This window comes from Schistocerca cancellata, chromosome 6 (assembly GCF_023864275.1).
Source record: "Schistocerca cancellata isolate TAMUIC-IGC-003103 chromosome 6, iqSchCanc2.1, whole genome shotgun sequence".
Classification (NCBI taxonomy): Eukaryota; Metazoa; Arthropoda; class Insecta; order Orthoptera; family Acrididae; genus Schistocerca; species Schistocerca cancellata.
Window position 1 is genome coordinate 546,558,252 of NC_064631.1, and position 26,048 is coordinate 546,584,299.

Sequence of the window (26,048 nt, forward strand, 5' to 3'; positions counted from 1 at the left end):
TTGTAGCCTCTCCCCGATGTTACTCAGTCTGTATATTGAGCAAGCAGTAAAGGAAACAAAAGAAAAATTTGGAGTAGGTATTAAAATCCACGGAGAAGAAATAAAAACTTTGAGGTTCGCCGATGACATTGTAATTCTGTCAGAGACAGCAAAGGACTTGGAAGAGCAGTTGAACGGAATGGATGGTGTCTTGAAGGGAGGATATAAGATGAACATCAACAAAAGCAAAACGAGGATAATGGAATGTAGTCGAATTAAGTCGGGTGATGCTGAGGGAATTAGATTAGGAAATGAGACACTTAAAGTAGTAAAGGAGTTTTGCTATTTGGGGAGCAAAATAACTGATGATGGTCGAAGTAGAGAGGATATAAAATGTAGACTGGCAATGGAAAGGAAAGCGTTTCTGAAGAAGAGAAATTTGTTAACATCGAGTATAGATTTAAGTGTCAGGAAGTCATTTCTGAAAGTATTTGTATGGAGTGTAGCCATGTATGGAAGTGAAACATGGACGGTAAATAGTTTAGACAAGAAGAGAATAGAAGCTTTTGAAATGTGGTGCTACAGAAGAATGCTGGAGATTAGATGGGTAGATCACATAACTAATGAGGAGGTGTTGAATAGAATTGGGAAGAAGAGAAGCTTGTGGTACAACTTGACTAGAAGAAGGGATCGGTTGGCAGGAGATGTTCTGAGACATCGAGGGATCACCAGTTTAGTATTGGAGGGCAGCGTGGAGGGTAAAAATCGTAGAGGGAGACCAAGAGATGAATGCACTAAGCAGATTCAGAAGGATGTAGGCTGCAGTAGGTACTGGGGGATGAAGAAGCTTGCACAGGATAGAGTAGCATGGAGAGCTGCATCAAACCAGTCTCAGGACTGAAGACCACAACAACAACAACAACCCCTTTGTTGCTTGCTTCAACAACTGAGTCAACTCCCCTCCATAACAACAGAGATGTTGGCACCAGACAGAGCATAACACATTAGTGTTATCCATTGTGGAGTAATGTTTTCTGGAGGAAAAAGAGTGAAAGTATGGTGCTAAATCAGTATTACTGTTATTACTGTTACTATTGGAATTTTAGGTGCAAATTTTGGATGAAAAAGAGAAGGAAAAAGGTATTAAAATAAGGTAAAAAAAGGCGGGACAAGAAATTGCTGATTTACTTAACTAATTCAACAAATTCTCTTTCCCCTATTCTAGTTTATTGAACTATAAACAAGTACATTAATCTCCCATCAGAAGGAGAAAGCATGAAGGTGATGTATACCAAGGCATTAAGCATCTTTATATTTTTCAAAGTGTATGTTTCTATTAGGAGACAAAAGTCTATAGATGCTAAAGATGATGATCTAAGTATTCACTAGCTGCAGTCAGGCACTTGTAACATGAAATAGTTCTGGATGAAGTAGTTCAGCCATCTAGTTTCTAAACTTATTTTATTTTGCTACCAGTTTCAGTGATTTATTACGCCATCTTCAGGCCACTCACCAACGTGTAGGAAGATTCCCCCTCGGTTCTGATCAAAACAGGGGTCAGCAATACTGTTATTAGTAGATTTCCGGTTACTCTAGCGATCACTTCAACCATCATCTACCGACTTGGCTGAGTGATCACTAGAGGAAGCAGAAATCTACTAATACCAATATTGCTGGCCCGTTTTGATCAGGGCCAAAGTGGAATCTTCCTACACGTTGGTCAGGGGCCTGAAGATGGCATAATAAATTGCCGAAAATCGTACACAAATAAAATAAGTTTGGAAACTAGACGGCTGAAAGGTGTTTCATTTGACATCCTGTACTAAACAGCAAACTCTTGCAACCATTTCTGAAAAGGTGGACATACAGAGACTTGAAACAGTTCTGTCTGCAAAATATGTATTTTCTATGGTAGCAGAAGTTGATGAGGCTTTGAAACTGCATCTGTGCCAGTTGGATCCAAAGAAATACAAACTCTTTAGCCTTGCCAAAATTCTCACACAATATGGCAGCACTCTAAATCCTCTCCAGAGAGTAATGACGGAAATTTGGAAGGGACAGGCCAATGATTTCTCTGTAGGCAACAACACAACTGTTTTTACAATAGAATCTTTTTAGGGCAGATATGAATTTATTTGCAATATCATATTCAATCCTTATTGATTCACAAATCCTGTAAAAAGTAGAGACAAAGCGTGCCACATGCTTCAACGTAGGTAATGAAGGTTTCAACTGACCAACAGCTGAAACCATGTATGGAGCCTGGTCTGTAGACTGCACAAGAACTTTTTCAACTTGATAGCTCTAGGCATAATCTTTAGTATGTGACATTTAAACTTGATATGTCTACGCATTCTTGAGAAAAAGTGATCTAAACAGACAGACGGAAAAGAAAGGGATCCTTCAAGGGTTCTGTTTTTACTGACTGAGGTCTGAAACCCTAAAAATGAGATTATGGGCATGGTTGGAGGAAAAAAGGAATTAAGGTCCCAAAAACGGGAAAAGGAGCAAGAATAAAACTGACCTTTTGCAACTACAGCTGAAATTTGGCACTGTGGTATCTTTCAGAAGAGCTTTGATTTACCCCAAGAAAAAAAAAAAGGCACGGATCTAAGTCCTAACATCATCATCATCTTGAGATACATTTTTTTACCAAACCACCTAATCCAAGCAATCCCATGACTGTACCGCTTAACAGGTACTTCTTAATTTCCTTTTTAAGTAGGTCATTTTTTAGTAATATCTTTAATCTCTCTGGGTAATTTATCAGACAATTTTGTTCCTTGTATAATGTACCTATATTGTATAATTAAAATCACCAATGTTTAGAACAATGTTTAACAATGAGATGAGTACTATTTCTGATTATTATTTGTATGGCCCTTCTCTGCAGTTCAAAAACTGTTCACATTTGGTGCATTTGCTTCCCAGCAAAGAATTTTAAGATAATTCAGTGTACAGATGACTAGTATGTACTTGAAAGACACTGGTTGTTGCACTAATGATTGGACCAAGGGCATAACATGCTGACGACATTTTGTTCACAAGTATCTGAGTGTTCCACCACTTCAACTGAGAATCAGTATTCATTCCTAGAAATGTGTTGTATGTTACAAAGTCTATAAAGACAGTATCTACATTTAATTAACAGTATTACTTTACTGAAGTTCATGATATATGTTTTCTTTATCTTCACTGAAACTGTATTACATATTGGCCAATTGTAAACTTCCAGGAAGGCTTCGTTTGCTTATCAGACAATTTTGTCCTTTGTATAATGTAACTATAGGCCTATTGCATAATTAAAATCAACGAATTCCGATTTTCTAAGCAACTATAAATTGCTGACATCAGCAAGAAATTTTTTCCCCCATAACTAACACCGTAAGAAAAGTCAATGTACAGGGTCTGGCAAAAAGACCTCATGCATTTCAGAAGGTACTTACAAACAAACAATGAAAAGGTAGAGAAAATACTTTTATTCATGAACAACTAACACTATGCTATTTTACGTCAGTTGCCAAATCGACAAAGCCTTTCCCGGAAGTTATTCGTAGTTCTTTGTATCATTTCTATGGAGTGGCAGCCATGTCCTGGCTGATAGCCTCCGTAAGTTTTTGCAGAGTTGTGTGGCAATGTTTGTATACTTTAGCCTTTAACTGAACCAAAAGAAGAAAATCACAAGTGGATAAATCAGGTGACACTGCAGTGCAGGTGACATCTCCTTGCAAAGACAAAAGACATCCAGGAAACAATTTTTTTTTTTTTTTAATTTCTCAAGCATGCCAAGAAGTGTGAGCTGTGGTTCTATCTTATTTGATCCAGACTTCTCCCTCTTCATAGACTGGTTTAACATAGTTTGGAGAAAGGTCTCTGTCCTGTGACAGTAGTGATTTGAATTAACCGTTAACATAATACCATCGTCTTAGAAAAATACTGACCCCACAGATCAAATACAGCAATGGCACACCAAACTGTCACTCTATGGCTGTGAAGTGGTTGTTGGTAAATGCCTGACAACTTTCTACAACTCAGTACCAGAAATTTTGTTTATTTTCAGTCCTCTGACAAGGGGTCAGAAGAAGTCAAAATGGCGCCAGGGGGGGAATGTTTGGAAGAATTTTCTCATGCACAGCTCAGAGTTTCAAAATCTACCTCTCCCTCTCCCTCTCCCTCCCCTTTTCCTGAGTAGCCATTTTGTATGGGGGCATGTGGAGACGAACACGACATGACACGACCAAGGGAGGTTATGGGACTCCACAGAGAGATAATCAGTCCCACGATTCACAGATTACTTGTGTACGATAGAAGTGTCCACTAAAAGGGGGCAGATCCACTCAGAGGGTTTTGTCAAACTATAAAGTGAGGAAGTTAAAAACACACACAACAGAAGGCATAAAAGAGTAGGCCAATCTAAAAAGTGGAAAACAGAGGTATAAAAGAGTAGTCTTTACAAGGGGGTGTGGTCATGGGTCCCAGAACCAGAAAACGCGAAGAGTGGCTTCAACCACAACCACCCTGCCCTGCTCCAGGAGACTTCCTAAGATGCACACAATGCTATACCCCCATAATACCACAAGCATTATGGGATTTAATGACCATGGACTTCTATGGTCTACTGTCTCTAGGGTGGGGAGGAATGGTGTACATCTTTGTCATTTTGGAATACTGACCTAATATTAGTCAAATTATATCTGTTCAAGAAGGCTACAACAAATAGAATTATTTTTAAACTGAGGGGTAATTATTTTAAGTATGTGGGAATACCTAAGAATTTATCTGATAATGGAACCCAGTTTACAGCCAAACATTTGAAAGAGTTTCCAGCTTGGGAAAAAGTAAATCACATCCTAATTTCTAAGTATCATCAATAAGCCAACCTAGCTGAAAGGACCCTGCATGAATTGGATAGAATACACTGGATATATTGTGCAAATAAAAATTTGAAATGGCGTGCTAGCTGAGGGGCAGCAGATGAAGCCAATATTATTGAGGAAGCAACTTGAAGTAGATAGCATGCCAATGGCAAGAATTTAACCCCAGAGGCAGGGTCTCGAAAGAAATTTAGTTGAATGTTAGTATGAAGAAGAATATAGTAAATGGTTGTTCAGTGGAAGTGTGTATGGTAGTACACAGCTGATGCTATCTGGAGAGTGATTCTCTTACTGAATATAGTAAGCTGACTTGCTATGTGTGACGAGTACAGGGTTGCTTCTCACAGTGGAAATTTCCTCGATTCCTAGCTAGAGCTGTGCTGAGGAAGAAATGTAATTATTTTTGCTTGTGACTCTACCAGTGCCCATAAGGTTTGCCATATTACATTGAACATCCACTATGAGAGTCACGGCTGTACCTGAAGTGTCAATCTCCTAACAGAATTTTGCATATTATGACAAAATAGTAACAATAATGAGTAGATGAAAAGCTAGAACCATTATCTATTTTAGTATTAAGTTATTTTTTATAGGTTGAAGAAATTCTGCATTTTTGAAGAAATCTGGCTCCTAGGTTTGGTTTTACCCAAATTTTTTCTAGGGAAAGGTAGGTAGAAGTAGAATACTTGGTTACATCTGTTGTTACAAATTTCACTAACTGTATAAACTCTCCACAGTGGTGTGCTAGAACCAATCCTTTCAGCACTTGTGTGGGTGAACCTGGCGGGATAATTTCTGTATAATCTAAGGTCATCTCTGTTCTCCACTCACTAGAGAAGTACCCCTTCCCCTCCCCCAGGGTGGCAGTCTCGGAGGGGAAGCGTATCTGTCTCTTGAACTGTCATCTTTTTTTGTCCTACCAATCCTAATCTTCATTCCCTACATTACTTCCTCTAGGACAGATTCAGATCTACCTTTCCCTCTGCCCACTATTCAATAGCGAGAGCCCCTCTTTTTCTCTGTTTATTTTAACCCATTATCATGAGACTGTCCCAGGTAGTGCTGACCCAATGAGCTTCCCATAGTATTAGTGTAGTGTATAGAATTTATATGATAATGAATGGTTGGAACTAGTTTACAACTGCCCATTGTTGTTCTTTACCATTCATAATTAAGAGGGAGAGAGAAAGAATCAACCTCTTCATTAATCGAAGACCACTGCATATTTATCTGTGCTGAAACATAATCCTGGAAGAATCTATGAGTAGACAAGAGACCCATCTAAACGTTACATTTCATTTAATATCTATTCTGATATCATCCACAGTAATTTATAAAACTGCGATTGACAAGACTGAACACCAAAAGCTGTAACCACTAGTATTGTTGTTGTTGTGGTCTTCAGTCCTGAGACTGGTTTGATGCAGCTCTCCATGCTACTCTATCCTGTGCAAGTTGCTTCATCTCCCAGTAACTACTGCAACATACATCCTTCTGAATCTGCTTAGTGTATTCATCTCTAGGTCTCCCTCTTCGATTTTTACCCTCCACACTGCCCTCCAATACTAAATTGGTGATCCCTTGATGCCTCAGAACATGTCCTACCAACCGATCCCTTCTTCTAGTCAAGTTGTGCCACAAACTTCTCTTCTCCCCAATCCTATTCAGTACCTCATCATTAGTTATGTGATCTACCCATCTAATCTTCAGCATTCTTCTGTAGCACCACTTCTCAAAAGCTTCTATTCTCTTCTTGTCCAAACTGACACTTAAATCTATACTCGATGTTAACAAATTTCTCTTTTTCAGAAATGCTTTCCTTGCCATTGCCAGTCTACATTTTATGTCCTCTCTACTTCGACCATCATCAGTTATTTTGCTCCCCAAATAGCAAAACTCCTTTACTACTTTAAGTATCCCAGTTCCTAATCTGATTCCCTGAGCATCATCCGACTTAATTCGAATACATTCCATTATGCTCGTTTTGCTTTTGTTGATGTTCATCTTATATGCTCCTTTCAAGACACTATCCATTCCGTTCAACTGCACTTCCAAGTCCGTTGCTGTCTCTGACAGAATTACAATGTCATCGGCAAACCTCAAAGGTTTTATTACTTCTCCATGGATTTTAATACCTACTCCGAATTTTTCTTTTGTTTCCTTTACTGCTTGTTCAATATACAGATTGAACAACATTGGGGATAGGCTACACCCCTGTCTCACTCCTTTCCCAACCACTGCTTCCCTTTCATGCCCCTTGACTCTTATAACTGCCATCTGCTTTCTGTACGAATTGTAAATAGCCTTTCACTCCCTGTATTTTACACGTGCCAACTTCAGAATTTGAAGGAGAGTATTCCAGTCAACATTGTCAAAAGCTTTCGCTAAGCCTACAAATGCTAGAAATGTGGGTTTACCTTTCCTTAATCTAGCTTCTAAGGTAAGTCCTAGGGTCAGTATTGCCTCACGTGTTCCAACATTTCTACGGAATCCAAACTGATCTTCCCCGAGGTTGGTCTCTACTAGTTTTTCCATTCATCTGTAAAGAATTCGCGTTAGTATTTTGCAGCCGCGACTTATTAAACTGATAGTTCGATAATTTTCGCATCTGTCAACACCTGCTTTCTTTGGGATTGGAATTATTATATCCTTCTTGAAGTCTGAGGGTATTTCACCTGTCTCACATATCTTGCTCACCAGATGGTAGAGTTTTGTCAGGACTGGCTCTCCCAAGGCCGTCAGTAGTTCTAATGGAATGTTGTTTACTCCCGGGGCCTTGTTTCGACTCTGGTCTTTCAGTGCTCTGTCAAACTCTTCACGCAGTATCCAATCTCCCATTTCATCTTCATCTACATCCTCTTCCATTTCCATAATATTGTCCTCAAGTACATCGCCCTTGTATAGACCCTCTATATACTCCTTCCATCTTTCTACTTTCCCTTCTTTGCTTAGAACTGGGTTTCCACCTGAGCTCTTGATATTCATACAAGTGGATCTCTTTTCTCCAAAAGGTCTCTCTAATTTTCCTGTAGACAGTATCTATCTTACCCCTAGTGAGATAAGCCTCTACATCCTTACATTTGTCCTCTAGCCATCCCTGCTTAGCCATTTTGCACTTCCTGTCGATCTCATTTTTGAGACATTTGTATTCCTTTTTGCCTGCTTCATTTACTGCATTTTTTTATTTTCTCCTTTTATCAATTAAGTTCAACATTTCTTCTGTTACCCAAGGATTTCTAGTAGCCCTCGTCTTTTTACCTACTTTATCCTCTGCTGCCTTCACTACTTCATCCCTAAGAGCTACCCATTCTTCTTCTACTGTATTTCTTTCCCCCATTCCTGTCAATTGTTCCCTTGTGCTCTCCCTGAAACTCTGTACAACCTCTGGTTCTTTCACTTTATCCAGGTCCCATCATCTTAAATTTCCACCTTTTTGCAGTTTCTTCAGTTTTAATCTACAGTTCATAACCAATAGATTGTCGTCAGAGTCCACATCTGCCCCTGGAAATGTCTTACAATTTAAAACCTGGTTCCTAAATCTCTGTCAGTATCTCCAGGCTTCTTCCATGTATACAACCTTCTTTTATGATTCTTCAACCAAGTGTTAGCTATGATTAAGTTGTGCTCTGTGCAAAATTCTACCACGCGGCTTCGTCTTTCATTTTTTCCCCCCAATCCATATTCACCTACAACGTTTCCTTCTCTCTCCTTTCCTACTACCGAATTCCAGTCATCCATGACTATTAAATTTTAGTCTCCCTTCACTATCTGAATAATTTCTTTTATCTCATGATACATTTCTTCAATTTCTTCGTCATCTGCAGAGCTAGTTGGCATATAAACTTGTACTACTGTAGTAGGCGAGGGCTTCGTGTCTATCTTGGCCACAATAATGCGTTCACTATGCTGTTTGTAGTAGCTTACCCGCATTCCTACTTTTTGATTCATTATTAAACCTACTCCTGCATTACCTCTATTTGATTTTGTATTTATAACCCTGTATTCGCCTGACCAAAAGTCTTGTTCCTCCTGCCACCAAACTTCACTAATTCCCACTATAGCTTTAACATATCCATTTCCTTTTTAAAATTTTGTAACCTACCTGCCCGATTAAGGGATCTGACATTCCACACTCCGATCCGTAGAACGCCAGTTTTCTTTCTCCTGATAACGACGTCCTCTCGAATAGTCCCCGCCCTGAGATCCGAATGGGGGACTATTTTACCTCCGGAATATTTTACCCAAGAGGATGCCATCATCATTTAACCATACGGTAAAGCTGCATTGTTAAATGAATCAGCAATCATGATCAGTTCAAATTAGGATTCACCAAAAATGAAGCTAGTGTTTGTTAATTAACAGTAGTATGATTCTGGATTCAGTTGGTCATATTTTTTACATTCGAAGTACTCCTGGGGCATTGTGCAGCAATGCAAGGTCTCCATTTGACACAGTTGCATCATCACCAGTATGGTATTTCCTTTAAGTCTGCAATGTCATGAACCACGCCATGGAGTTCCTCCGAATGGAGTTCTGTGATGTATGCCCCAAGAAGTGACAGCCTACACAGAAAGTCCATTCAAAGCTACCAGGTTGTGAAATCCAATGTAATATAATGGTAATGAGTTATGCGGATAATAAATAGAGTCAATGTTTCGCATTTAGGCTTTCAGTGTGCAGTTAGAGTTTTATTCTACAAAGATTTTCTGGTATTTGCAGAGGTCTTGTCCAACTCACACCAGGGTCAAACTTCAATAAATTTCACGCAAGATGGGACCCTTCGCAAACTATTGTTGGAACCTAACATCAGTATTGTTGGTGCATGTACCAAACTTTAAGGTGATCCAAGATGGGACCCTTCGCAAACTATTGTTGGAACCTAACATCAGTATTGTTGGTGCATGTACCAAACTTTAAGGTTGTGTCTGATCCGGAAGCTCTAAATGTAACTGATGTGGTCCACATTTAAAATAAAAGTTGCACTTAACTTACGTTTTGTTGCCTGAAAACTTTTACCTCAAAATGAATACAGCAAGAACGCTTTCTGCAGAACAGGTCCTTTCAATAACGTTTCCCCCGTTTGCACAGACTTTACTTTTCAAACTGTAGGAATTTGGACTTTTTTTTCCATCTTGAAAAATTTATTTTCAAAATTAAACACTACCACAGCAGCAGTTCTGTTACTGCTTAAAAATCAGAATCTGGAACACAAAATGGAAGTAGTTGTAATAAAAGAATATTTGACAGTAATAATGCTACATCCACAGATACATGGATAACGTGCATGTCAAAGTTCCAGAAGAAATTGAAAAACTGATCAAGCCTCCTGGCAGGAGAGCTGCCTACAGAAGAGTAACCCAAATTAATGGTAGGCAAATGAAATGCGACAGACAGACTGCAGATGAGATAACAGACCAGGACAAAGACAAACAATGTAGATGACAATAAGGCACTATGTAAAGCTGTTGCCATGATGATGACAAGAAGGCCAAGAGCACTAGAGACACAAACCCAAGACGTGACTACAGAGGAACCAGGTGACAAGGGAGGTAGTTATCACGTTTTCCTGTTACAGCGAATTATTTAACAGTTAAATATTTACATTGGTTTGTTCCAACACTACCCGATCAAATATAGACTCATAGTTTATGTTCCAAGTAAATCACCTGCAAAATAAAACGATCTTATTTTTGCAAAAGTAAAATAATAATAGTTGTTATCTAAGCTACTGGATAGCAACACTATTACTGTGACAAGAAAATCACTGCTGTTTTTAACACCAGCAGCGTTTATGTAGAGAAGGAACCGAGATCTCCGCTAACACAGTACAAACAAATTCTACCACCTTCTTTCCTCAGTAGAACTGATTTGGTTTTAAGAGAACAAATGTCATAAATGAGTTTGGATATGGCAACGAGTACAACTGCCTCAACTGCCTCACTTGCAGGGTGCAAGCAGAGCTCATGATCTGCAGTATTGTACCCAGAATTGATTGGGGTGCTTTGGTTTGGTTTAAGACCAAGTGGTGGTGGTGGGGGGGAGTCTCAACCAGAGGCTCCATCTATTCTATAACTCTCTTGGCTACAGATGTCTAGATGTTTAGACTTGCGTTATGGGACAGAGAATTGTAGGGTTCTCCTTGTTAGATCAGATGTGGACTACACACAGGAAGCAGCTACTTGCATGCCACTGTACTTGTGGAGTGAAGATATTTTCTTTTGGGGTACACGATATTTTAAGGTCCTCTGATGAATGCCTGACAATTGATACACAGAGAACAAAATCTGATTGCATACAAAGTAAAGGTACTTTGGCTGTCAATATTTCAACAGTAAACTGCCCCAGTTCCTGAACTTACTGCCCTCCACAAAAGTTGTAGGATTCAAATTATTCATAGAACTGAGAGCTGAGTGAAACTCTAAACAGAAAGCTCTGAAATTTTTAACAAGGTATGGAATGAATATTGGAAAGACAGAGTGGACACCATAAGAGGGGAAGTGTTGATCACAGTCAACAAAATTGATGTCACCTTTCAAGTTGAATTCAAGTCTGACTTAAGTAATCTGGACACAGGAACTCAAGTTAACCATCAGATGTTTTTACCGGCCGTCTGAATGCGTCATGACAGTTGCAGAATCATTCAAAGAAAGTATGTGCTCAGTGGTGCGGAAATAATATGATCGTGCAATATTAGTTGGTGGCAACTAACCTACTAAGTCTAGACTGGGACATCTATCAATTAACTGCAGGTGGTACGAACAGACAGTCTCGAATTAGGGCTGTTGATAAAATATCAATATATCGATAATTTTTTCCCAACACTATCAATACACAGTGTGGTCCATTGATCGTGACTGGGCCAAATATCTCGCGAAATAAGCGTCAAATCAAAAAACTACAAAGAATGAAACTTGTCTAGCTTGAAGGGGGAAACCAGATGACACTATGGTTGGCCCGCTAAATGGCGCTGCCATAAGTCATACGAATATCAAATGCATTTTTTAAAAATAGGAATCCCCATATTTATTACATATTCATGTAGTATGTAAAGAAATATGAATGTTTTAGTTGGACCACTTTTTTCACTTTGTGATAGATGGTGCTGTAATAGTCACAAACATATGGCTAACAATTTTAGACGAACAGTTGGTAACAGGTAGGTTTTTTAAAATAAAATACAGAACATAGGTATGTTTGAACATTTTATTTTGGTTGTTCCAATGCGATACATGTACCTTCGTGAACTTATCATTTCTGAGAACGCATGCTATTACAGCGTGATTACCTGTAAATACCACATTAATGCAATAAATGCTCAAAATGATATCCATCAACCTCAATGCATTTGGCAATACGTGTAATGACATTCCTCTCAACAGCGAGTAGTTCGCCTTCCGTAATGTTCACACATGCATTAACAATGCGCTGACTCATGATGTCAGGCGTTGTCGGTGGATCACGATAGCAAATATCCTTCATCTTTCGCCACAGAAAGAAATCTTGGGCCATGGTATGGTGCTTCGACGACCAATCCACCTGTAATGAAATATGCTATTCAATACTGCTTCAACCGCACGCGAGCTATGTGCCGGACATCCATCATGTTGGAAGTACATTGCCATTATGTCATGCAGTGAAACACCTTGTAGTAACATCGGTAGAACATTACGTAGGAAATCAGCATACATTGCACCATTTAGACTGCCATCCATAAAATGGGGGCCAATTATCCTTCCTCCCATAACACTGCACCATACATTCACCCACCAAGGTCACTGATGTTCGACTTGTCGCAGCCATCGTGGATTTTCCGTTGCCCAATAGTGCATATTATGGCAGAATGACACTTCGTCGCAAAATAGAATACGTGCAAAAAATCTGTCATCATCCCGTAATTTCTCTTGTGCCAAGTGGCAGAACTGTACACGACATTCAAAGTTGTCGCCACACAATTCCTGATGCATAGAAATATGGTACAGGTGCAATCGATGTTGATGGAGCATTCTCAACACCGACATTTTTGAGATTCCCGGTTCTCGTGCAATTTGTCTGCTACTGATGTGGGGATTAGCCGCGACAGCAGCTAAAACACCTACTTGGGCATCATTATTTGCTGCAGGTCATGGTTGACGTTTCACATGTGGCTGAACACTGCCTGTTTCCTTAAATAATGTAACTATCCGGCGAACGGTCCGGACACTTGGATGTCGTCGTCGTCCAGGATACCGAGCAGCATACATAGCAAACGCCCGTTGGGCATTTTGATCATAATAGCCATACATCAACACGATATCGACCTTTTCCGCAATTGGTAAACAGTCCATTTTAACACGGTAATGTATCACGAAGCAAATACCATCCGCACTGGCAGAATGTTACGTATACCACATACTTATACGTTTGTGACTATTACAGCACCATCTATCACAAAGCGAGAAAAGTGGTCCAACTAAAACATTCATATTTCTTTACGTACTACACGAATAGGTAGTTAAAAATGGGGGTTCCTATTTTAAAAAATGCAGTTGATATTCGTTTGACTTATGGCAGCACCATCTATCGGGCCAATCATAGTGACATCTGGTTTCCCCCTTCAAGCTAGACAAGTTTCGTTCTTTTTAGTTTTTTCATTTGATGCTTATTTCGTGACATATTTGGCCCGGTCACTATCAATGGACCACCCTGTATATATCAACAATATTTTTCCCCAATATATCAATATATTGATATCAAAATGGCAATTTTTTTATTTTAATATTTTTTTCACAATTTTTGTTAAATATTTGAAGCTATGCTTCTGAAATTTTAGTAGAACTTAATTTTACTTTCACTACTTTTTGAGCTTTCATTACAGCCAGTCTTTCTGTTTGACTGAGTGAACCAAGTATAAGTGGTACAAAAGAAGAAGTCCTGTTGCACTGAGGGATGGCAGTGTGAATGGAATAACAAAATTTTCAATGTGAAACATAGCACACCAGTTGCGTTAAAAACTAATTTTTAGCGCAACTAGTGTGATATTTCTTCAAATTCGCATTATTCAGTAACAATTGCTGAAAATAATGAACAAAAATCTAAATGAGAAGATTGGTCTTTGCAATGGACAGAAACTTGCGGGGTGAAATACTAACGTAATCGGCAGTCGGCACCACTAACAGGAACTGCAATGTTTAGCTTCACCATGCAATTTTGACACTGAAACTGCTACATCACTGGCATTGGAAGAAATGAAGAAACAGGGAAGTTGATATGAAGTGTTCCGGACAAATCCGATATGTGGCAACACTGAACAAAGGACCCATCGGTTACATTTTATTGTACGAGTTACATGCAGTTACAAATGTTAGACTGGTTATCGCCAAGTGAGAACGTGTGTATTGTTTTCCTTTCAATTCTTGCTCTAAGGAGGATAGGCAAGCTGCTAGCTTGTTGATGTACAGAATATCTAATAATAAATCAATACTTAAATATACAACTTTAAAACCAGCAGTTTTTCTACCTCGATACGCTGATACTTTTTTCCGTCAATATATTGAGAGTTGATAATTATAGCTTTTAAAATATCAATATATCGGATCACTGATTTTTTAAAAATATCAGCAGTCCTATCTCAAAGTACTTTCAAAAACATTTTCTGAGAAATGTCTTGAGCATCTAGTTCAGCAACGCAGACGAAAAAAAAAAATTTTAGATCCTTTAGCTACAAACAGACCTGGCCTTATCGACAGTGCCAGTAAACTCAAGGATTAGTGATCATGATCATCACAGCAATGAGAAGTCAACAAAGCCATCAAGGCTAGGAAAGAGCTGATAGCTGTGTATCAGCAGCCTATTTGGACAGCGAAAGTGTAACATATAGCTCCAATATGATGGACACAGGGGAATTACAGGCAATATTTAAAACGATCATAAATCGCACTTAGGAGAAGTATGTGGTAAGTGGGTGAAGGATATAAAAGACCCACTGTGGTTTATTAACAAAATTTGGAAATTGTTGAGGAAGCGGAGATTGTTGCACTCTCGGGTCAAAATAGAAGGTGGAAAGACATACAGGTAAAAGTAAGTAGACATTCAAACATCTGTAAGGACATTGGGGTCAACAGAAACATCCGATCTCACGCGTCGGCTTTGACCCGTGATGTAAGGGTGTTGTGGTGTGTGACGTCATTACGGCGCGGAGTTTGGCTTGTGAGTGTGGCGTGTTTGTAGATGTTGCCTCGTTGACGTTACCTTAGTAGGAGTTTTAGGGCCTGTAATATATAGTTTACCTTTTTACTGTACTTTTTGTTTTAACGTCATCTATGAGGCTTTTATCAGTTTGCCATTAGATTGTTCAATCTTTATGGTCTATATGTTTTGTCGCTACTCGTTATGTCTAATGAATCAATATTGTTTTTTTCTTTTTTTTTATTTGTTTCTTTTTTTTATCTTTTGATTGACCTACACATTGATCTGTAGCGTAGCCCTGAATACGAGGTTAGGTTGGGAGTCTATTTTTGGCGGGGGGGGGGAGGGGGGGGGGTCAGGGGGGCGCGCAGCCCCCCCCCTGCCTGGCCTTGAGTACCACTTGTTTATTATTATCTTTGTTTGCTATCAATGTTAGCAGATTGTTCTTGTGAAACCTTTGTGTGTGTTGTTTTTCTATGTGTTTTTGTCTTTGTGATACGTATGCAACGTTTTTATATCCGCCATATTGGAATTGTCGTTTATGGTCGTTTCCGCCATATTTGTGACGTCATGGGTCAAAGCCGACGGGTTAGATCGGACGCTTCCGTATTTCCGGACATTGCGTAATAACATACACGGTACAACACAGACATTGCAAAATAAACATTTCATGCCTAGAAAGGCTAAAATGACTGTAACAACATTGTCTCTCCCTATTGTGGTAATTACATAATGTATGAGCAGTATGGGATATGGACAATGTTGCACATGGAGGTTTTGATCAGTCCAGGGAGCGTGCACATATAGCTGAACTGATTAAGGCGGCTGCTCACAATACGTGGGAAATCCGGGTTTGAGTCCTGTCCAGCACAAATATTCATGTTGTTGTTGTCGTCGTCGCGGTCTTCAGTCCTGAGACTGGTTTGATGCAGCTCTCCATGCTACTCTACCCTGTGCAAGCTTCTTCATCTCCCAGTACTTACTGCAACCTACATCCTTCTGAATCTGCTTAGTGTATTCACCCCTTGGTCTCCCTCTAAGATTTTTACCCTCCACGCTGTCCTCCAATGCTAAATTTGTGGTCTCTTGATGCCACAGAACATGTCCTACCAACCGATCCCTTCTTCTAGTCAAGTTGTGCCACAAACTCCTCTTCTCCCCAATTCTATTCAATACCTCCTCGTTAGTTAGGTGATCTATCCAACTAATCTTCAGCATTCTTCTGCAGCACCACATTTCGAAATCTTCTATTCTCTACTTGTCCAAACTATTTATCGTCCATGATTCACTTCCATACATGGCTACACTCCATACAAATACTTTCCTAAATGACTTCCTGACACTTAAATCTATACTCGATGTTAACAAATTTCTCTTCTTCAGAAATGCTTTCCTTGCCATTACCAGTCTACTTTTATATCCTCTCTACTTCGACCATCATCAGTTATTTTCCTCCCCAAATAGCAAAACTCCTTTACTACTTTAAGTGTCTCAGTTCCTAATCCAATTCCCTGAGCATCACCTGAATTAATTTGACTACATTCCATTATCCTCATTTTGCTTTTGTTTATGTTCGTCTTATATCCTCCTTTCAAGACACTGTCCATTCCATTCAACTGCTCTTCCAGGTCCTTTGCTGTCTCTGACAGAATTACAATGTCATCGGTGAACCTCAAATTTTTTATTTCTTCTCCATGGATTTTAATTCCTGCTCCAAATTTTTCTTTTGTTTCCTTTACTGTTTGCTGAATATACAGATTGAATAACATCGGGGATAGGCTACAATCATGTCTCACTCCTTTCCCAACGACTGCTTCCCTTTCATGCCATCTGGTTTCTGTACAAATTGTAAATAGCTTTTCGTTCCCTGTATTTTACCCCTGCCACCCTTAGAATTTGTAAGAGAGTATTCCAGTCAACATTGTCAAAAGCTTTCTCTAAGTCTACAAATGCTAGAAACGTAGGTTTGCCTTTCCTTAATCTTTCTTCTAAGATAAGTCGTAAGGTCAGTATTGCCTCACATGTTCCAATATTTCTACGGAATCCAAACTGATCTTCCCCGAGATCGGCTTCTATCAGTTTTACCATTCGTCTGTAAAGAATTCGTGTAAGTATTTTGCCGCTGTGACTTATTAAACTGATAGTTCGGTAATTTTCACATCTGTCAACACTTGCTTTCTTTGGGATTGGAATTATTCTATCCTTCTTGAAGTCTGAGGGTATTTCACCTGTCTCATATATCTTGCTCACCAGATGGTAGAGTTTTGTCAGGACTGGCTCTCCCAAGGCCGTCAGTAGTTCTAATGGAATGTTGTTTACTCCCGGGGCCTTGTTTCGACTTAGGTCTTTCAGTGCTCTGTCAAACTCTTCACTCAGTATCATATCTCCCATTTCATCTTCATCTACATCCTCTTCCATTCCTATAATATTGTCCTCAAGAACATCGCCCTTGTATAGACCCACTATATAGTGCTTCCACCTTTCTGCTTTCCCTTCTTTGCTTAGAACTGGTTTTCCATCTGAGCTCTTGATATTCATGCAAGTGATTCTCTTTTCTCCAAAGGTCTCTTAATTTTCCTGTAGGCAGCATCTATCTTACCCCCAGTGAGATAAGCCTCTACATCCTTACATTTGTCCTCTAGCCATCACTGCTTAGCCATTTTGCAGTTCCTGTCGATCTCATTTTAGAGACGTTTGTATTCCTTTTTGCCTACTTCACTTACTGCAGTTTTGTATTTTCTCCTTTCATCAATTAAATTCAATATATCTTCTGTCACTCAAGGATTTCTACTAGCCCTCGTCTTTTTACCTACTTTATCCTCTGCTGCCTTCACTACTTCATCCCTCAGACCCATCCATTCTTCCTCTACTGTATTTCATTCCCACATTCCTGACAATTGTTCCCTTATGCTCTCCCTGAATTTAAACAACACAAGACATTTTCCAAAACACAATCTAAAATGTAAAAACTTGTGTGACAAAAAAGGGACTCTAGCTCAGATAATCACTCCAAGTATGTGAAAGAAAATGGATAAATGTGTACACGTAATCTTTTTTGAGTCATCAGTCTTCTGACTGGTCTGATGCAGCCCGCCACAAATTCCTCTCCTGTGCCAACCTCTTCATCTTTGAGTAGCACTTGCAACCTAAATCCTTAACAATTTTCAGGATGTTTTCCACCCTCTGTCTTCCTCTACAGTTTTTATCCTCTACAGCTCCCTCTAGTACCATGTAAGCCAATCCCTGATGTCTTAACAGATGTCCTATCATTCTCTCCCTTCTGCTTGTCAGTGTTTTCGACATATTCCCTTCCTCTCTGATTCTGCACAGGACCTCCTCACTTCTTAACTTATCGGTCCACCTAATTTTCAACATTCGCCTGTAGCACCATTTCTCAGATGATTTGATTCTCTTTTGTTCCAGTTTCCCCCTAGTCCATGTTTCACTACCATACAATGCTGTGCTCCAAACACACATTCTCAGAAATTTCTTCCTCAGATTAAGGCCTATGTTTGATACTATTAGACTTCTCTCAGCCAGATATGCCCTTTTCGTCGGGAGTAGTCTGCTTTTGATGTCCTCCTTGCTCCGCCCATCACTGGTTATTTTGCTGCCTGGATAACAGAATAAACTAACTTCACCTACTTTGTGACAATCAATTCTGATGTTCAGTTTTCTGTTTTTCTCATTTCTGCTACTTCTCATTTCTTTCACCCTTCTTCGATTTGCTCTCAATCCATATTCTGTATTCATAAGACTGTTCACTTTACTCAGCAGATCACGTAATTTCCACATTCTCTCAGGATGGCAATGTCATCAGTAAATCTTATCACTGATATCCTTTCACCTTGAGTTTCTTTTATTTCCATCATTGCTTCTTCGTTGTACAGATTCAACAGGAGTGACAAATGACTACATGTCTCTGTCTTACATCCTTTTTAATCCGAGCACTTTGTTCTTGGTTGTCCACTCTTATTATTCCCTCTTGGCTCTTGTACATATTGTACATCATTTGTCTCACCATATATCTTACCTCTATTTTTCTCAGAATTTCGAATGTCTTGCACCATTTTACAATTGCTGAACGCTTTTTCCAGGTTGATAAATACAATGAACGTGTCTTGATTGTTCTTTAGTCTTGCTTCCACTATCAACTGCTATGTCAAAATTGCTTTTCTGATGCCTTCATGCCTTCACCTTTTCTAAAGCCAAACTAATCATAATCTAACACATCATCAATTTTCTTTTCCATTCTTCTGTGTACCTTTCTTGTAAGCAACTTGGATGCATGAGCTGTTAAACTGATTGTGTGATAATTCTCATGCTCATCAGTCTCTGCAGTCTTCGGAAATGTGCGGATGATATTTTTCCAAAAGTCAGATGGTACGTCAACAGACTCATACATTCTACACACTAAACAACATAGTCATTTTGTTACCACTTCCCCCAATGATTTCAGGAATTCTGATAGAATGTTATCTATCCCTTCTGCCTTATTTGATCTTAAGTACTCCAAAGCTCTCTTAAATTCTGATTCTAATACTGGATCCCCTACCTCGTCTAAATCGACTCCTGTTACTTCTTCTGTCACATCAGACAAATCTTCCCACTCAAAGAAAACTTCAATGTAATCTTTCCACCTATCCACTCTGTCCTCTGTATTTAACAGTGGCATTCCTGTTGCACTCTTAATGTTGCCACCATTACTTTTAATTTTAATGAAGATTGTTTTTACTTTCCTGTATACTGAGTCAGTCCTTCCGACAATCATTTCTTTTTCGATTTCCTCATATTTTTCATGCAGCCATTTCCTCTTAGCTTCCCTGCACTTCCTATTTATTTAATTCCTCAGTGACTATTTTTGTTTCCTGAATTTCCATGAACACTTTTGTACTTACTTCTTTCATCAATCAAGTAAAGAATTTCTTCTGCTACCCATTTTCTTCGCAGTTAACTTCCTCATACTTACGTTTTTCTGTCCAGCTTCTATGACTGCCCTTTTTACAGATGTCCATTCCTCTTCAACTGTACTGCCTACTGAACTATTCCTTATTGCTTTATCTACAGCCTTAGCTTCAAGCTTATCTCATCATTCCTTAGTACTTCTGTGTTCCACTTCTTGGCATACTGATTCTTCCTGGCTAATCTCAAACTTCAGCCTACTCATCATCACTACTACATTGTGATCTGAGTCTATATCTGCTCCTGGGTACGTCTTATAATCCTGTATCTGATTTCAGAATCTCTATCTAACCATGATGTAACGTAACTGAAATCTTCAGGTATTGCCCGGGCTTTTCCAAGTATACCTCCTCCTCTAGTGATTCTTGAAAAGAGTATTTGCTGTTATTAACTGAAATTTATTACAGAACTTAGTCTTTCTTCTCTCTCATTTCTTTTCCCAAGCCCATATTCGTCTGTAAACTTTTCTTCTACTCCTTCCCCTGCAAATGCATTTCTCCCCCTTTCAGTAGCCTTATACACTTTTTCTATCCCTTCATCATCAGCTTGCGACGTCAGCATGTATACCTAAGCCATCGTTTCAACTTTGGTTAGCAGCCAATTCTGGTAAGAGCAACCCCATTGCTCAACTGTTCACAGTAACACACTCTCTGCCCTACCTTCCCATTCGTAACAAATTCTACTCTCATTATACCATTTTCTGCTGCTTTTGATATTGCCCTATAGTCATTTGACCAGAAATCCTTGTCTTCATTTCATTTCACCTCACTGACACCTACTATATCTAGATTGAGGCTTTGCACTTTCCTTTTAAGGTTTTATGGCTTCCCTACCATGTTCAAGCTTCTGACATTCCAAGCCCCAACTTGTAGAACATTATCCTTTCATTGATTTTTCAATCTTTTTCTCACAGTCCCCACCTGGAGATCCGAATTGGGGGACTATTCCAGAATCTCTTGCCAATGGAGAGATGATCATGACACTTTTTCAATTACAGGCCACATGTCCTGTGGATACATGTCTTTAATGCAGTGGTTTCCTTTGCCTTCTGCATCCTCATCCCATTGATCATTGCTGATTCTTCCACCAGTAGAGACAGTTTACCACCCCAAAGACAACAGTGTTCTGAATCTCTGTCCGCTCCTTATGTGGTACAAACAACTTCCCTGAAGCTGCAGAACAGTCTCAACTGTGCCAATATTTTCATAGATATTTGAGGCACTGCAACACATACAAATAACTATTTACTTTGAGAAACACAATCTCCTATGTAACAATTAGTTTGGTTTTGGCAAGGGAGGAAACAACAGCAGCCGTTTTGGAAACTACATATCAAACAAACAGCTCTTGAAGACAAAAACATCGACTTCTGCTATTAGGTGACTAAGCAAAGCATTCGACTGCATTCTTGGGTCGACCGAAGCGCCTGATCCCACTCGTCTGCTTTGACCCGTGACGTAAGGCAGCTGTTGTGTGTGACGTCATGACGGCGTGGAATTTAGTTTGTGAGAGTGGCGTGTTTGTAGGTGTCGTTTTGATGTGATCGGTGGTGGTCTCTGGTGGTGTGTGAGGTGATGTTTTTGGTTTAGTTTGCGAGTGTGGCGTTGTGTGTGAATTTTGGTAAATTGCTTTGTTTATGTCTTTTGTAGGTATGGATATGACTGACAGGGTCAACAGTTTACGGTTGTCTTTAATAAAATTTCTTCAACTATTCGGATTTTTAGATGAAGTCGTGAAGCATTCAGTATGTCGTGAAGAAATGAGGCTTACTTAATGTTCCAGCGTCTAGGACCACGGACGGCTGTATGTGGAGATGTCTTAAGGATAACAGGTCAAGGGAAGTGTTCGATCCCAATGTGTGGCTGAGAATGTTGGTATTGGAATCGGGAGATGTTTTTGAGCTATATAGGTCAAGGGAAGTGTTAGGTCCTAATTTCTGGGATCGGGAGCTACTGTTGAGCTATATAGGTCAAGGGAACTGTTCTATCCCAATTTATGGGATCGGGAGCTGCTGTTAAGCTATAAAGGTCAAGGGAAGGTCCGATTCCAGATAATATTGTGTTTAGTGGTATTTGCGGAGTTTTGTGATGTCAGTTTTTTTCGTGGTTTTGTATGGAGGTGGGTGTCTAAATTTGTTTATATTTTGTTTGTCCCCACCCAAAAACCCCCTATTTCCCGCGCTTGTCCCGTTAGTGTCATTAGGCTTTTGTGGAATGTGTGTGTGTTTGTTTTTCGATGTATTTTTGTCCTCATAATGCATATGTAACGACTTTATATGCACCATACTGGAATCGTGGTTTATGGTCGTTTCCGCCATATTTGTGACGTCATGGGTCAAAGCAGAAGGGCGGGATCGGACGCTTCCATATTTCCACATTCTTGTTGACATATTAGTAAGGCAGCTGGAGATTTATGGGGTGCATGGGAGCACATTAGCCACGATGCATTCTTATTTAAGCAGCAGAAAACAGTTTTTGTCTCAGTCAGAAAAATGAATTCCTCCTTCATGGAGATCTGCACAGGTGTTCCACAAGCATCTATTCTTGGACCTTTCTTCTTCATTGCAGCAATCAATTATTTGCCTAATAACGTCTCATCCAGTCATATGTTACACAGATGATACAGCACTACTTACTGCACTTTGGAGAACCTCAGATCTGAATAGGATTTAACAAAAGAAATTCTTGATACAGCCTTGGACTGATTTGTAGCTAATAAACTCCTCCATAATCCCAATAAAACACAACTCCTAATTGGAATATCTAATGAAATAGAGAATAGGTCAATAAAACTTACAGGCATTTACATCAACCCCAAACCACACTGGGAGGAACATATCAATCAGGTATATGCAAAAGGCTAATTTAGATACACCAAGGCACAGGTTAGCAAGAACTGGAAATTCTCACAATGTGAACCCACTCAACATTTTCAACAATTACCAATCTATATTTGGTCTACAGATCCAATTTTTTTTAATTAAATAGTACAGGGGCTATTAGATCATTCGTTTTACCATATTCAAAAATTCTTTGTGATGACCTACTGTATCACTATGTAACTTTGTATGTTTATGTTTAGTATAACGATGCTTCTATGTTTTGTATAATTATGACCTGTATACTCAGTCCAATTATTATTGCAGTGTTTGTACAATGCTACATACTTGTGGATACTAGCTCTTAGAAATTCTTCTGTCAGAAAATTTGACTTCTTTCCACACAAAAAAAACACCAAACCAATCTGACCTAACAAAAATGCCGAACACAAATAAAAAAAACCCTTAATAACTTACTGAAAACACTTCAACGTTGTGGGTCAATCCACTCATCTGCTTTGACCCATGACGTAATGGTGTTTTGGTGTGGGAGGTCACAATGTCACGGAGTTTTTGAGGTGGTTGTTTTTGTAGATGACACGTTGTATCTGATGGTGCCCTCTGGTAACGGATGTGGACTTGGTGAGATTAACATGTTGTCTTGACCTCATTTGAGTTTTAGCTGTCATCATGCTAATGTGGTTTTCAGTTTAGGTTCTTGGTGCAGCAGTGTGGCTTGTGGAAGTTTTTTTTGGTGAGCTATTAAGATTTATTTGTTTGGCATTTCTGTTAGGTATGATTGGTTTGGTATTTTTTGTGTAGAAAGAAGTCTAATTTTTTTATTGCTTTTTTGTTAGGTATGGATATGATAGCGAAGTTCAGAGTATCATTACGTCCTGAGATGGTTGTAGGTGCTGATATTTGGTACTGGTAGCTGCAGTTGAGCTATACAGATCATAGAAGTGTCAGATTCCTGTGGTTTTGTTGGTTGTGGAACGCTGCAAATTAATTTTTTTATATTTGTTTTGGAACGGTGCGGTGGTGTTTTACTGTTGTATGTTTCGCTTGTCCCCGCCCAAACATCCGCCGCCCCCCAATTTTCCGCGGCTGCCCCGTTGGTTTCATTTTATTTTTGGACTGAGACGTTATGGTGTCGTTTTAATTTTTGTTTGTGTTTGTTAGCGTGTGTGTAGTGACTTTATTGTCATTTTGTATACGCTGAAAGTAGCCGATTCCGCCATATTGATGACGATATGGGTCACAGCAGACTGGTGGAATCGGATGCTTCTGTAATGCCCTAATAATTAAAATTACTAAAAATTCACCGCAGACAATTTCCAGGTTGTGTGTCTACTATTGAGGCCCACCGCTTTTAAGGTGTGCTTCTAACTGTGGAACTTCGTTGAGTATGCAGCAGCACTTAATCACTTGGGGGGGGGGGGGGGAGGAACGCAAACTACTACTACTACTACTACTACGGATATCTGCAGCGTGCCTTAGTAATCAGTGAAACGGGAATTGTATGTGTAAAGGTTCTTAGTGTGGCAGAAGATCCTATTGAGTTGCGCTATTGAGTTCAACAACGTATAAATGCTAGCGAAGAGGCAAGAAGGAGTGAAATATGTACACACAGCTATAAAACTCTGAAAACATACGCCTTTAAGCAATCGTTCATATCAGTCAGTAAGATCCTAAACAAACAGCAGAACTACCATAAAATTCCATTTGCAACTGAACATTAAGCAAATAAAACAAATAGTACCACTGTTTGAATGTGAAATTTTCCATTCATAACCGTTTGCAGCCATTCATTCTACTGTCTTTTAACTCTAGTTAATGAAACAACATTAACATAAGTTCTCACCATGAATCAATAGGTAGGCCTAAGACTGATTTCCACAGTGACAGGGCTTGCTATTAAACGAGCACAACATGTGCAAGGCTTAGAAAATGACTAATTTTGCACCTATAAATTCAGTGGGTCGAAGTCAGTCTTTGCCTGTTTATATTACACTTACCAAAGGTGTATCCGTCACGCAACACAGTTCCAGAAGAAGGGTCAATTTGAGCGATGTTATTGCCCGTGACTTTCCAACACACATTTTCACCGGCCTTCTTTTCGCGATCTATTAAAGGCCGCACTTTAACAGCAACTTTTATATTAGCCATTCGTCATGCACGTAAACGCTTCACGAATGATACAAGTCACAAGATCGAGTGATGTTTCAAATTCAAAACATTCGCGGTCATCAAAGACCATTGGCTGCGAAGAGAACACATATCTGTTGATTTTTTTTTTTTTCTATAGACAAGAAGTAACGAATTTCATTCTATTTCGATTTCATTTCTTTTTGTCATGAACTATGATTTGTGAACAAATTGAGAGCAATTCCCACTGACCGTCAGGTCAAGGTGTATTTTGCCAGTCACGTGTCATTTCGCTTATCCCAATACGGAACTGTGAAAGTGAGGTTATGAGTTATCATACGTGATACAAAAAGTCGTAGTTTCGTGCCGAAATTGATGAACTAACAACGAAAAATTTTATTATGGCATTAGCAAACTTCATAGCGTATATTGTTGATCATTTCTGTGGTAACATTTCAAAAAATCGATATTCATTTGGTAAAGAAAATATATTCATATAAATACATCAAACAGTACTTATAGGGGAATAAGTAGAGCTTGTTTACCTTCTCCATTACCTTTTTTGCATAACTAGTCTTAAACAAATATATTTATCTCCTTCATTGGAGCTGACTTATTCACTTAACAATATTATTTAATGAAACTCGTTTCATCAACTTATGTTCTTGTTTATACACAGAATAGGTATGAGTCCTGTTCTGTTATTGTAGAACCTTAAGGATTTTTTACTTTCAGTTACTTGACCTCGCTTATGGAAGACTGCTGAATTGAAAAAATTTCCAAGACGTTGTCGCAAATCTTGCTGTTCAAAAAATGGTTCAAATGGCTCTGATCACTGTGGGACTTAACATCTGAGGTCATCAGTCCCTTAGAACTTAGAACTAATTAAACCAAACTAACCTAAGGACATCACACACATCCATGCCCGAGGCAGGATTCGAAACTGCGACCGTAGCAGTCGCGCGGTTCCGGACTGAAGCGCCTAGAACCGCTTTTTTTTTTTAATTTCATTTTGTTCTATATTGTTCGTTGAATTTGTTCAGGGCGGACGTCTGATGACACCCGTTCAGTTTGTTCGTTGATCCGTTCACTCAGTTTTTTTA

The 26,048-nt window shown here is 39.2% G+C and overlaps 1 protein-coding gene across 1 annotated transcript in view; it reads right to left on the reverse strand.

The window, feature by feature from the left end:
- LOC126190741 (uncharacterized) overlaps positions 1-25,036 on the reverse strand; it is a 261,362-nt gene extending 236,326 nt beyond the window's left edge. The window contains exon 1 of the mRNA XM_049931235.1: positions 24,816-25,036. Within this exon, the coding sequence (XP_049787192.1) occupies positions 24,816-24,966 (151 nt within the window). The 5' untranslated portion in view covers positions 24,967-25,036. The remainder of the gene's footprint in view (positions 1-24,815) is intronic.
- Between the last annotated feature and the right edge of the window lie 1,012 nt (positions 25,037-26,048).